The sequence below is a fragment of the Octopus bimaculoides genome, chromosome 10 (genome assembly GCF_046866305.1).
Source record: "Octopus bimaculoides isolate indiv1 chromosome 10, ASM4686630v1, whole genome shotgun sequence".
Classification (NCBI taxonomy): Eukaryota; Metazoa; Mollusca; class Cephalopoda; order Octopoda; family Octopodidae; genus Octopus; species Octopus bimaculoides.
The window spans coordinates 36,927,222-36,942,871 of record NC_142937.1 but is presented as its reverse complement, the minus strand read 5'-3'; the positions used below and the strand labels follow the sequence as shown (position 1 = coordinate 36,942,871).

The following is a 15,650-nucleotide window of genomic DNA, read 5'->3' as shown; positions in this document are numbered from 1 at the left end:
AATCATTGTTATGTCATTCAGAAGTTTGCTTCACAACTCATTTTAGATTCAGTGTCCCACTGCATGGCATTTTGGGCATGTGTCTTTTACGTATAAATCCAGGCTAACCAATGCTTTTGAGTGAATTTGGTTGATAGAAACTGTACAAAGCCCATTATGTGTGTGTGTGTGTGTGTGTGCTTGCATGCAGTTATCTAAATATCTAATTTCTGTGCTTCATATGAAAAAAAATCACTGTGCTGTGGATGGTGATGTTGTTTATATTACCCTTTCAGCAAAATAGCCAATAGCTCTGTGCTTTCAAAGATGAGCAGAATGAAAACATTCTTACTTGAAAAACTGGTATGGGTTAGGGTTTGGAAGGGCATCCAGCTACAAACATTGCCTCTGTAATATGAACTCATTTAACCTATGCTAGCATAGAATAATTGACACAAAATGAATGAACAAACAAATATTCTACCTTGTGGCGGTGAGCTGGCAGAAACGTTAGCATGCCAGGTGAAATACTTAGCAGTATTTTGTTTGTCTTCACATTCTGCTGAGGTCAGCTTTGCCTTTCATCCTTTCGGGGTTGATAAATTGTGTACTGGGGTCGATCTAATTGACTGGCCCCTCCCCCAAAATTTTGGGCCTTGTGCTTAGAGTAGAAAAGAATATTCTACCTTGTAGTTATTTTAGAATATATATATATATATAAATAAAACTTGTGAAGGAATTAGTTTTTCTTAAAAGCTACAAAGCTATAATATTAATACTCCATTTGGACTACAAATTTGAAGTTATTTTATTGAGTAAGTTGTGGATATAGAGAACTTACTGGAAGGAGAATCTTGTTTGGCAATCTTAGAGTTTAGTGGAGTAATTTTAAAAGAAATTACCTTAAAGTTATAATGGGTCTATGGCTGAGTTCATTTGACAGTATGTACCATAGGGTGGTTTTGCGTACCACCATTATCAATGTTATCACTATATAGCTTGTGAGGATTTTATTTATTTAGTTTTTTGTTTGTTCAAAGATCTCCATTTTTTTTTTTTCCATGAATAAAAAAGTTTCTTCTTTTAGGAGAGAAAAGATAGATTATTGGACTAGCAACTGTAAAATTCTTGAAGTTGATTTGGAGTTGCTCTTTGACTTTAACACACATGTATATGGATTTTTAACTTAGAATTGGTTTTACTGAACATGTGTATGGATTTCCAAATGAGAATTGGTCTTTATTACTAAACCACACATGCAACAGCTCAGGTAGACAACTTAAATAAGATCAGTTATATACAAAATATATTCATCTCTAGTCCTGATGATACGAGTTGATTATTGTTGCAAATATCATTGTAAACAGATCTATGCTAGTGTTTCTTTAACCTTAATTAGACAGTGGGGTAAGAGAAGTGTACATGTTATAGGGCTTGTTTTAGAGGTCAGGTTATTGTAAAAGTACATTAAAAGTGAATTAAAATAATAAGTGAAATTAGATTACAGTGGCAATGTCAAGTGACCACGGCCATGGTAATAAGCTATGCTTGAGAAGAATCATGCAGCTAAATGAAATCATAGTCATGACTGATGATGGTGTTACATAACTGGGACCCGTGCTAGTGGTACATAAAAAAGTACCCAATACACTCTTGGAGTGGTTGGCATTAAGGAGGGCATCCACCTGTAGAAACCATGCTAGATCAGATTGGAACCTGGTGCAGCCCTCCAGCTTATCAGTTTTAGTCAAACCATCTAACCTGTGCCAACATGGAAAGCAGATGCTAAATGATGATGATGATGATGATGATGAGAAAGCAGTTCAAGAAAGACAGGAATATGGAAACATCATTCGAAATGAGTCGTGTCTTTGAACATACAAGGTCTCTCAAGTGAAGTTTCTCTGAGACAAAAATTCTTCAGCCAACTCCAGTCTATATTCACATATTGTATTTTCTGGCGTACAAGTTGAGATAGTATATAGTGAACACACAGAGTGGAAACATTCAAACTGTGTCACTGTTTTTCCAAATCCTGCTGCATTTCACATGAAATTTTTGATCCTTGAAAGTCATCTTTGCTTATAAATTAACTTGCCTGTTTTGGCTGTAAATTTTGGCCTGAAAATTTGACTTGTTTGCCTGAAAATACAGTATGCATTATAAAGGCTGTACTCATTGTTCTTTTAAGTTAAAGCTGTTTCAAATATCTACATCAATTTGATTAATGTTTGATAATTTGGATCTCTAATCTATATGAATACAAGAAATAAAAACCACCTCAATAAACGACTGTCATTTTGATGATTTTGCTTATTTTTATAAATTGGTGCTTCACAATCTTTTTTTCACTTATATTCTTTTCAAAATTTGGCAGCACACCTGAACTAAAAATATAACTAAAAGTATAAGGAAAAAAATTATATTCACACCTAGCATCTGAACCCAGAACCATGTGGTTGGTAAGCAAGCTACTTACCACATAGCCATGCCTGCACTTATGTAAACTTTTTCACTTTTTCTTTTTTCTGTGTCAGAATGGTGAGGAAAATTTGTAATATACTGAGAATTCATCTGACAGATTGTCACCATCCTAACTGACTTAATGATGATATTTCTACTCTTGTTACACCTCTCTGAAAGATATTAACCATGTATACTATGCAACATTGAAGAACTCTAATAAGTCCAAAGCGTGTAGAGAGTTATCGCCCGTACTTGCAGAAATAATTAAAATATTATTAGTTACTGTCTGATATTGTTTTGTTTTTTTTACTTACATAATATCCATCTTTGTAAGAAATATTGTAACTCTGCTTAATTATTGTTTTTGTATGGTGACTGTGAACCATTGTTCTCATTTTATTCATTAAAATACGTGAATATATTTGTCGTTTATGATACACTGTCAATAATTACATTCTGCTCTTAATCTAGTGTAACAATAATGAGCTGTATCTGTACATCGAAGAAACATTTGGTGTATTCATGTCAAAATTATAGTCATAACTTATATCGCTACGACATAGCTAAGGGAGGTAACTCTTAAGTAATTTTACAATAGTTATGTTATCATATGGCTATCTATTCTGTTTCAGGCATTTGATTGCGGCTTTGGTCAAGCATCACCTCGAAGTATTTTTTAGTCGAATGATTTGATCCTCGGAATTCTTTTTTTTTTTTTTTTAAGCCTGGTATTATTATTTTGGTCTCTTTTTGTGGAACCGGTATGTTACGGGGACGAAAACACACCAACACCGGTTGCCAAGCAGTGATGTGGGACACACACATATACAATGGGAATCTTTCAGTTTCTATCTACCAAATCCGATCACAAGGCTTTGGTCGGCCTGAGGCTCTAGTGGAAGACACTTGCCAAAGGTGCCACACAGTGGGACTAAACCCAAAACCATGTGGTTGGGAAACATGCTTCTTACCACACAGTCATCCCTCTGCCTATATAATTACATTTATTCATTCTAATTGTAAATTAAAATTTTAAACGGTCGCTTCTGAAGTTCTTTCACTTACAATGCCCCCACCCCACCCCGAAACTTCATTAAAGGAATTCAGAGATGACTGTTGGATCAGCCATTAAATTGTTTGTAACATGGTGTCACACTGTACTCAGAAGCTGAGATGAGTCTTGTTACTTTGTATGATTTGGGAGCATTAGCTCAGATTATTTCATCATGTTACATGGTTTTCTGAGTTGTACTCCGCATATCATGTTCTCTCCTCTGAGGATCCCGCTGTGATGATGGGTTGTGTTGGTCGACCCCATGACAAAAGTATCTTGTTGAAATGTGGACTGAGTGGAACTCTGCTCGGTGGGTTGCTTGTGCAAATACTAACAAATGGTAAATGCAGTGGTTTGCTGCAATGGCACATGACTCTAAAATCTGACCTGACACTCAAACACACTGGACTAGCTTTTTTGTCTTTATTGCTTTTGCGTTAACATTCCAGTTAGAAGGGAAGTCTACTGACCTTTACATGCCTGGTGGGAGCAAGTTGTCCTTGAACTAGGGACCTGCCTTGACTGCTTGCAACTGGGTGAGTTTCTCTAAAGGCACCCTAAAGTGCTAGGTAATACATCAAATAGGCCAGGTGGGATTTGAACTCAGAACCCAAAGATCTACATCAGATATCTCAAGGCATTCAGTGTGACAGTGTGACCAATCTGCTGCATGGAATTGGTACTTCTTTTTTTATTGGACCTCAGCATGATTTGAACTGTGAGCTCTATGCTTCAGAATAAATGCTGTGAAGCATTCTGTCTAGTGCTTTAATGACTCTGCCAATATATACTCTCTCTCTCTCTCTTTCCTTCTCTCTTCCCTCCTCCTCTGTCTCTAGCTTTGATGATTTCATACCTCAAATAGTAAAATTTCTCAATTTCTAAGAATTTCAAATTCTTCTCTTGTTGATCCTTAACCAGATGCGTGTATGAATGTATCTATGTTTGTGTGAGTGTGAGCACGTAAATGTTTGCCTGCACACTTGAGTGGGTGCATGCTGACTTGTAGAGCATGCCTGTATGCATGCTTTGCTTGTGATATTGTACTTATCTCTTTGTATTAATATTTAAATTTTACAGAACACATCATCAAAAGTGCAATGTTTGTGTCATATATGAGTTATTTTTGCAGCACATTAGTCTTCAGTGTTCATGATAAAGTGAGGAGTAAGAGAGTGGGCCAGACAATTTTATTTGTCTATGTACACACATACACACACATATTGTCATCATTTGTTTAATGTCCACTTTTCCATGTTTGCATGCAACAGACGGAATTGCTTGAGGCAAATTTCATATGTCCAGATACCCTTCATGTTACTTGTTTCCAAGCAAGATAATATCTTCCTTATGGCCAGGACATGTTTTTCATGGAAGACCGGAAGCAAACAACATTGTTTGTATGATGGTGACACTCACTTTAGGACCATCACACGATGTCATGTCAAGGACATGCATTACACACATGAGCATGTGCATGCTTACATACATGCGCACACACACACACACACACACACACACACAAGCATCTTTCAGTTTCTGTCTACAAAATCTGCTCCAAAGGCTTTGATCTGCTCAGGGACATAATAGAAGACAAGAAAAGTAAATTGCTTATGGCATCCTAGACCAGTATTCTGCAACCAGTATGCTGTGGAACACTGGTGTGACATAAGACAATGCTGAGTGTAACCAGAATATAATTCTTTTCCTATACTTTTGGTTATATTTTGAGTTCAGGTGTGCTGCCAAATTTTGAAAAGAATATAAGTGTACCGCAAGTGAAAAAAGGCTGCGGAGCTCTGTCCTAGACTCTCACAGAACTCTGAAAGGACGCCAGAATTCCTGGTCAATTCCTGACATTTAGTATTGTATACACACAGCCGTTTGCAATGAGTTACTATTGTATATTACCAGTTGTATAGCTGTGACATTGAGTGGTATGTAATGACTGATGTATAGCAAAAACATTGTATTCTTACTGTTGTATAATCACTATTGTATACCAATGACATGCAGTTGCATAGCAATATTGTATAGTTATTTTTTGTATAGTTTCTTTTATAATACAGTGGTGCATGGTGTTGTATATAATTAGGACATATGTGGTGACTGCTAATATGTATATAATAGATGTTGGTCTGTGATAAGATATAATTTGTAAAGTAATTCGCATGAAAATATAACCAACTTAGGTGGAGAGTTGACACCATTCTATATTTTTGCCTCACCTATAACAGCTAACATTTTCCCATGTTAAGAATGCAGTCGCTATTCTCTGACTGGTTTTGATGTGAAATAACATCACACTTTGGTAAGCTCATAGAATGGCTGTGATGTTTTTTGTAACGTGCCTCCCCCACACACTTGGGTCATTTCATAAATTTAGTCCTTTGTTTCCAACGATATTGAGATGTACTTATTTTGTTTTTACACATGTAGTTTGTTGCTCTCTCTTACCCTCCCCTTCTCTCTCTCTCTCTCCCTCTCTCTCTCTCTCTATATATATATATATATATATATAGGCTGATAAATTGACTATTGTCCACCTAGTGGTCATCCCTTATACACGTGTAATATATATATATATATATATATGCTGACTTCGAAGTTTTGGCTAGCTAATCCATCATAAAATAGTCCTACGATTGTTTAGCTGGCCGAATCTTCGAAGTCACTGTCAATACTCGCCTTGTTAAAGAATGATAAATTTGTGCTATACCAAAAGTATTAAGTAATCCTTCAGTTCAGTGTAAAAATTGATTTTATTACAATGTAAAAGCATTGATATATATGTGTGATTTTTTTTTATTGCCCACAAAAGGCCAACATAGAGGGGATATATATGTGTGTATAGGTGGAGGAGAGAGATTTGCATAGCCTTATTGATACATGTGATGGCAGACAGCTTCAAGTAATTCTCAAAAAGAAGGTCCCAGTAATCGAAATTTAGATATGACAAGAGTAATTTCCCTTGTTTTCCGGGGAAGTAATTCAGGTTAGTTCGTTTTTGAGATTTCCTCTACGGCATCTTTTTTAAGAAGTACATCAACAGATATAGCCACATGTATGTGCGTGCGCACCCCCCTCTGTCTGTCTGTCTGTCTGTCTGTCTGTCTGTCTCTTTCCATACACACATATGGCTGGGTATTGGTCATGTGTAAGCAGGAGTAGGGTATTTAACCATCTTCGCTACCATACTGTGTTACTTGTCAGCAACAACATAGGGAAAGTTCAGCCATTACATTAAAATAATTAACTTACTGCGACTATGTAGTTGGTGTTCTGTCCTGGTTGAAAAGTGGAACAGCTGTGAAGGTTTGAAAACGGGCGATGGTTTTGTTTTCATGTCTCCAAAACCTAATAGTTTGGTAAAAGTAGCTGGCATGAAGACCCTTCACGGAGAGAGAGAGAGAACAGACTGATAAACGGTTGGATGAAGTTGACGTTTATAAGTAAACCAACCACTGGCTTTAATTATTAAGCAAAAACTACTTTCTGACATTCTCTTTGGAATTCCTAAAAAATTTGTAATTCTATTCTCTACTAACATGTCATCATCATCATCATCATCATACCATCCACTTTTCCTATGCTTGTATGGATTAGATGGAGTTTATTGAGGCAGGTTTTCTATAGCTGGATGACTTCCTATTTCCAGCCCCCTACTTGGTTCCAAGGGAGTAATATTTCCCTATGGCCAGACATGTTTGCACAGAATTTTGGAAATGAATGACATTCATTTACAACATTAAATATCAAGACAAGAAGACACAAACAGGCATTCTCTTTCTCTCTCTCTCTTTCTCTCTCTCTCTTTCTCTCTCTCTCTTTCTCTCTCTCTCTCTTTGTCTCTCTCTATTTCTCTCTCTCTCTCTTTCTCTCTCTCTCTTTCTCTCTCTCTCTCACACACACACAAACATACATACATGGATCATACTAAGTGAATATAAATATATGTGTATATACACACATACATATACATCTATGTATGTTTGTATGTATATATGACATGCTTCTTTAAGTTTCTGTCTACCAAATTCACTCACAGTGTTCTGACTCAGCCTGGGGCAATAGTAGAAGAGACATACTGAACTCTGTGTGTGTGTGTGTGTGTGTGTGTGTGTGCATGCATGCATGTGTGTTTGTGTAAAAAGTAAGCAATGTTTTGAAACATGAAATTCATCACATGTTTCAACAATGCAGAAATTTTATCCATGACAATGAACACATTTTTTGCCGAGTAACAAGCTTGTTTATTCTGGTAACATAGAAATGTGGAGTTTTGGAAATGATGAACTCTTTGAATGTACTTTCAGCATTGGTTTGAGTTTTGAGCTCCTTCTCTCACAAGAAAACATCAGTGCTTGAAAAAGTGGTAGTCGGTAGGAGAAAGGTCTGGGGAATAAGTTGGGTAGAGAAGAACTTCATAGCCAAGTTCCCTCAACTTCTGGAGTGTCATTAGTGAAATGTGTGGTCGAGCATTGTCAAGAAGAATGATTGGCCCTCTTCTGTTGACCAGTCTGGGATGGAGGAGTAGCAGTTTTTTGTTCATTTTGGCAATTCCATGGCAATGAGTTTCTGCAGTAATGGTTTTACCAGGTTTTAAGAAGTTATAGTAGATGAGTCCAGCAGTATACCACCAGACAGTCACCATAACCTTCGTTTTGAAGAGCTTGGGTTTAGGGAAGGTTTTTGGTACTTCCTTTTGGTCCAACCACTGCAAAGAACATTTTTTATCATTGTAGAGGATCCACTTTTCATCGCAAGTTACAATACGGTCAGGAAATGGATTGGTCTAGTTACAGAGAAGTGACAAGCAAATTTCGTATCTGTGCATTTTCTGATTTTCATTCAAATCCTGTAGTGTCCATTTGTTGAGCTTTTTTGATTTTCCGATCACATTCAGATGGTTGCTTGCAGTTTTCTGGCTACCTTGAAGTTCTTTTATTAGTTCTCGAGTGGTTTTATGTGGATCTTTCTCAATGATGATCTTTAATTGACAGATTGACATCCACTATGCTCATGATCTTCAAGGCTCAAGTCTCCACTGCGAAATCGTTTAAACCATTTTCTAGCTGACCACTCACTGGTCATTTCCTCGCCAAACGTTTCATTGATATCATGAGCATTTTCTACTGCTTTACATACTTTTCTAAAGTTGAATAGCAAAATTGCTTGAATATTGCGCTTTGACAGTTCCATTTCAGATTATTGTAACAACAGTGAAAATGTCAATGTTAATTTATTGATGCAATTGGGCATGTTTATGTCTGCATTATCAGACAATTCAAAACTCTGCACATATCTGGTACAAATTCTTCATGGTTCAAAACATTGCTTACTTTTCACTCAACTTGATATATATCTATATTTATGTAAAATAAAAGAAGGAAAATGCACACACTTTACATAGGTTTTAATATATATTTTAATATATTTTGTATTTCTTGACTGGTTTCGCTTTCAATAATTATGACATTGAAATTGAGAAAATACGAAATTACAATAGTTTCAATGTCATGATTAGTGAAGGCAAAACTGGTTGACAAACACAATACAAAATATATTAAGAATACATCAAAAAATATATTCTTTTCTACTCTAGGCACAAGGCCTGAAATTTTTGGGGAGGGGACCAGTTGATTAGATTGACCCTAGTACACAGCTGGTACTTAATTTATCGACCCCAAAAGGATGAAAGGCAAAGTTGACCTACCTTGGTGGAATTTGAACTCAGAACATAAAGATAGACAAAATACCGCTAAGGATTTCACCTGGCATGCTAGTGTTTCTGCCAGCTTGCCGGCTTATACTTTTTTCTTTTCTACTCTAGGCACAAAGCCCAAAATGTTTGGGGCGGGGGGGGGGGGGCGGTCAATTTGATTGACCTCAGTACGCAATTGGCACTTAATTTATTGACCCCGAAAGGATGAAAGGCAAAGTCGACCTCGGTGGAATTTGAGCTCAGAACATAAAGACAGACGAAATACCATTAAGCATTTTGCCCAGTGTGCTAATGTTTCTGCCTGCTCGCTGCCTTACATTAAAAAATATATTAAAACTATGTAGACTGTCTGATTTTCCTTCTTTTATTTAATATTTATCTTTTGCATTACAACTCTCCACACAGGGATAATCGAAATTCTTCCCTTTGTATTACTGTTTATATGTATATATGTGTGTGTATGTGTGTGTGTAAAATAATATACTTTATTTGGCAGATGTATTACGTGTCTGTGCATTTGCTTCTTACATCTATTATTATTATTATCATCATTGAACGTCTGGAAAATGACCATTTAAATGATGATGATATTAGATGTAAGAAGGAAATGTGCAGACACATAATGCATCTGTAGGATAAAGGAGTCAATATGTTGAATAAAATTTATTTTCGATTTATTTAAACATGACAGTGACTTTAGTATTTTGACAGACGTGGTCTTTGACTTTGCAAAAGTGCTTTGTATTTAGAAAAAAAAAATACTTTTAGTGAAACTTTGAGGTCATCTTTTAAGTTATATATATATATATATATATATATATATATATATATACACACACATACACACTATTAAAGGGGCTAGTCGCAATTCAAAACCAAATGATACAAGTACAGATGTCACTAAAAGTGACTAAGGGTGCAAGTAAGCACCAGCATTGCTAGAAATAATAGTTAAAACAACTTTTAGCCACAGACAGAACATTTTCTGTTACACTAACAAGGGCAACAAGTTCCCTAAGCAAACGAGGGCACCATATCATGGTGATTTCGGATCATATATATTTGTGTGTGTGTAAATACACACTCACACAAAACAAGATATTTGTGGTTCCTGACAAAATGAGACCCCCCCCCCAAAAAAAAACAACTTAATACTGATTTAAGCCACTTTGAGTGGTCCTCGTACATTTACCAAAGGTTTCTGTGGCCGAGGTCTCTTTGGCTGTTAAGAAAGGCTAAGCTAATATGTCTGAAAGGGACAGCCAGGTGTAGGGGTTGCCAAGAGAGTCAGGAATGTTACACTCAAAATCCTTGATGGGGTTGCACTGCATTTATGGGTTTGATAGATGGTCATTGACCTCTGGCTCAGGTCATCCACCCTTATAGATGGGCATTGTTTAAATTCAATGACCACATTTCTTACTCATAAAAACACTCACATGAACACATGTACACAAACACACACCCAGGCAATCAACTCCATCACCTCCTACACACACACACACACACACACACACACATACATAATGTTAAACATGGAATAACTGCAGTACTCATATAGTCTGATATAATTGAATAAATATACTGTAATTATACTGTAATACTTAAGATGGCGAACTGGCAGAAGCGTTAGCACGCCGGGCGAAATGCTTAGTGGTATTCTGTCTGCCGCTATGTTCTGAGTTCAAATTCCGCTGAGGCCGACTTTGCCTTTCATCCTTTTGGGGTCGATAAATTAAGTACCAGTTCACATTGGGGTTGATGTAATCGACTTAATCTCTTTGTCTGTCCTTGTTTGTCCCCTCTATGTTTAGCCCCTTGTGGGCAATAAAGAAATATGAATAAATATACTGTAATCCATGTATTGAGTAGTCTTTCTCTCTTGTGTATATACAAAACTCTGTGTGTATGAGAGAGAGAGAGAGATCAGGAATCTTTGGGGAATATGAACAAAAAAAGGTGTGGTTCCTAGTCAAGTGAATACCAGCAAACTCCAATATGAGCCAATGAGGTAAGATCTATATGGTTGTACAACCTCCTGGAATTAGCGCTAAAATATTCCTCAAATCCTAGAAAAGGAAACCTACATTGGTTAGTATAGTGTGAGACATATTAAAACTGAAAACAAATTGAGAATGGTCATGAAAGAAACACATATAATTAAAGACCTACCCAATTAGGGTCTGATGATCCGGAGTTAAACAACAGCAACAATTATAACAATTTTTGTGTATTAATAAATCACTTTTCTATTTGAATTACATTTTCATCTGCCTTGTGTATCTCAGTTATAAAAAAAGATATGCCATGTCCCTCAATGGTGTAAGTGGTGACTAAAAAGGGATGATAACAAGTAAGGCCTCTATCAGTAAAGTAAAACCTCAGAATAAGCATTTCTAACTCTGCCAGTATGGAAAGACTGATGCAAAGCATTAATTAGTTCATCAGTTTAAATGATTTTACATCTCATGACCTTTATTATTTCAGGTGATGACCCCATAACTATATCTTCATCTGGTACAGATGAATCAGGAGATGAAGGTGGAAACCACAGTAAGTACTTTTTTTTCCCTTCTTTTAATCTTTTCCCTCCTGTACTTCTAATGAAACGCACTAATTATGTGTTTTAATTAACTTTGGGAATAATCAAGAATTTACAAAGGCATAGTAAAATAAACTAACTTTGTGATCTATAATATTATTTCTGTTATGGTCGACATATGTAAAGCTTTGACTACGAAACAAAATCAATGACAATCTATGATGCACACCACATATTATTTGTAATACAATTAACTATTAAACAATGGAATGAAATCAGAGACATTAACTATTATGTTCACTAAGCTTATATCATTTGTAGTATTTGTAAGGCGGCTGACTGATATATCAAATTAATTACTGGTATATTTTGCTGAGAAATTACTGATCAGAGGGACAGCAAATGCATTCTGTCCACTGAGATTGTAGGTTCAAGTCCAGCCATGCTCTTTTCTGTTTTGCTATGAAAATAAAAATGAAAATGTATTACAGTTCACTGAGATTTGTTGATGCATTCATTACCATTATCGTTGTACTGTAGCAGAATAACATTTTTGTTAGGTTGTCTTTGATACAAGTGGTTGGAATGAGTGAGCTGCTAACTTCATGTTAAACGGTATCTAGTTTCATCTCATTTAAAGTTCAAATTCCTCTAAACCTTAGTTTTGCTCTTCATCTTTTCAGTATTGACAAAATATGTATCATCATCATCGTTTAACGTCTGCTTTCCATGCTAGCATGGGTTGGACGATTTGACTGAGGACTGGTGAACCAGATGGCTACACCAGGCTCCAATCTGATTTGGCAGAGTTTCTACAGCTGGATGCCCTTCCTAACGCCAACCACACCGAGAGTGTAGTGGGTGCTTTTACGTGCCACCAGCACGAAGGCCAGTCAGGCGGTACTGGCAACAGACACGCTCGAAATGGTGTATTTTACGTGCCACCTGCACAGAAGCTAGTCCAGTGGCGCTGGCAACGATCTCGCTCGAATGTCTTTACATGTGCCAGGAAGGCAACATTGGGCACAGGTGCCATCACGATTTTGCTTGCCCCAACAGGTCTTCTCAAGCCGAGGATAATCATGATAGCATGATGGTGCTTATTTTAGAGTATTGGCCTAGGTATGGCTATTGACACAGACCCGGCTGTGTAGTAAGAAGTTTGCAACCAACCCATCCACATGGATTCAGTCCCACTGTGTTGACACCTTGGGTCTTCTACTATAGCCCCAAACTGATTAGAGCCATGTGAATAGATTTGGTTGATGGAAACTGCATAAAGCTTGTTGTATATCTATATGTATCTATGTGTGTGTGTTTTATTGTCTTCTTTGACATTACATGATAGTTATGTACAAGCATCCTTGTCATGCAGATTGTTGTTCGTTCCTAACGTTCTGTGAAACAGGTGAGGGTGGGCGACAGGAAGGGCATCCAACCATAGAAAATCTGCCTCAACAAATTCCATCCAAGCGATGTGAGCATGGAAGAGAGGATGTGAGTATGATGAGAACGAGTTGACATTTGATAATCTCATTCCAACACTACTACTTCTCACAAGGAGTACATCCTCTGTCTCCATCACCATCATCACCACTTTCGCTATCATCAGCTTCAGTGTTTGTACAATGACAGTATCTATCTCTATCTCTCCACCACTATCTCTCTACCAAGGCCCTCCTCCTCCTCCTCCTCCGCCGCCGCCACTACAACAATTTACAATCACCACCTCCGTTACTACTGTTACTTCTTTTGCTGCTACCTCTGCTACCTCTTCCACTGCTTTCAAATCTGCATCCACTACCACCTACCACCGCTACCAGCTCCATAGCTACCTTTGTTACCATCAACCCTAACTATAAGTACCATTGCTACATCCTCCACCAACGCCTTCAATGCCACCACCACCACCACGGAAACCACCTCCAGTACTACTGCCACTACCCACCTATTATTATCACCCTTATTACTACTACCAAGACCACTGTGTATATTCATGTGTTGAGTCAGGGTGGGACTTCATTTGAGGATTTGCTGAGTTTAACCATTTAGCATTCACATTATTCTGTCAAAAGTAATGCTTATTAATTCCCATTGTTTCGAATTAATCATGCATTACCTTGTAGCTCTGAGATTTTGATGAGGTAACTATTAAATTCTAGAATGCTATTGTAGGGAAGGTATGAGAGGTCACATCTGATCAGTTTAAAGATAAAATAAAGTAGAATATTTTTGGCTGGATATGACCAGTTTCAATACTAAGGGATTTAATTATTAAAATACTGTTTGGTTTATAACAGCTGTGTTTAGATACACTAGTTCTTTCTGGTGGAAGCACTACACCATTTATTAATCAGCTTTAGCTTTAGCTTAAATACAAATATATTCTTTCATTTATAACAGTTCTGTTTAACCCTTTAACATTCAAATTACTATATCGAATGTAATGTGTATTTATTCACATTGTTCTGAATTAAAGATGCATTATCCCATTGCTTCAAGTGTTTATTTTTAGAATGACATTGCAAGGTAGGTGTGAGAGGCCGGATCTGGCTAGTTTGAAGATTAAGCAGGAAGAATATTTGGGCCAGATATGGATGATTTAAATGCTGAATGATTAAATACATCAGATGCTCCTACTGGAATCATTACATACCATTTAAATAATTCAATGGTATGTAATGATTCCAGTAGGGGCATCTGATGTATTTAAAGTGATTTATATTGTTTTTTTCTTCTCTCTTGTCTCTCTGCCGGTAGCATGCAGTTCTTTGTTGTTTCAAATATTCGTATATATACATTTGCTTCTATTTCTTCAATATGTAGTTCTTGTGCCTGTCATTATTTGGATGGTATACACTCAAACTGTGGAGGCGCGTGGCCTAATGGTTAGGGTGTCAGCACCATGATCATAAGATTGCGGTTTTGATTCCTGGACCGGGCAACGCGTTGTGTTCTTGAGCAAAACACTTCATTTCACGTTGCTCCAGTCCACTCACCTGACAAAAATGAGTAACGCTGCGATGGACTGGCGTCCCGTCCAGCTGGGGAACACATACGCCATTGAAACCGGGAAACCAGGCCCATGAGCCTGGCTAGGCTTTAAAAGGGTGCATTTATTTTTTTTTAATACACTCAAACCAGCAGGATCATTAGCACCTCAGACTAAACGCTTAGCAGCTGTTCATCCGTCTTTATGTTCCGAGTTCAAATTCTGCAGAGGTGACTTTGCTTTCCATCTTCCTGGGATCAGTAAAATAAATATCAGTCAAGCAGTAGGGTCGGTGTAATTAGCTCACCTCCTCCCACAAAATTCGAGGTCTATAGTAGAAAGGATTATTTGGATGGCGTCATTGGATAGACACCTAAACACTGAGCATTAACAAAGTGAAATAGAATGATGCATTGAAGAGGAAGATGATAATCAGAAATATTGAATTATTACCTTTAGTTATCTTCTACTATGTCTAAATTTCCCCACACATGCAGCACGTACTTCTATGCAGATGCATTACTTGTCAGCATCAGTATCAGCAGTTATCTCTCCTGTGTGTCCAGTTCAGTGACTTCCATTTCTATAGTATTATTTGAGATCTTTTCTTATTTTCCATTTCTTTATTTTTTTGTGAGTTAAGTGTCAGACATGTTTTGGCTGAGTAAGTTGACATTTCTCATTCTCAATTGCTTTAGTTTCCAAAATATGACTTGGTAACTCTAGATACCAGAATATAGTCGCTGAAATTGATAAACTGCCAATGGTGGCCTGTTTCAGTAAAAATTGAATTGGAAATAAAAACTCATGTGATAGGTAGGTATTGTTGTCAGAATTATTGTAGAATATAGTACAGACTATCTACGTGTGTAAATTGATGTATAGTTTTGGG

The 15,650-nt window shown here is 37.0% G+C and overlaps 1 protein-coding gene across 4 annotated transcripts in view; it reads left to right on the top strand.

The window, feature by feature from the left end:
• The window catches only part of LOC106879963 (uncharacterized), a 170,051-nt gene that overhangs the window by 50,053 nt on the left and 104,348 nt on the right, over positions 1-15,650 (top strand). For all 4 annotated transcript variants that reach the window (XM_052971132.2, XM_052971131.2, XM_052971130.2 and 1 more), the window contains exon 5: positions 11,712-11,777. In XM_052971132.2, coding sequence (XP_052827092.1) covers positions 11,712-11,777 — 66 coding nt within the window. The remainder of the gene's footprint in view (positions 1-11,711; positions 11,778-15,650) is intronic.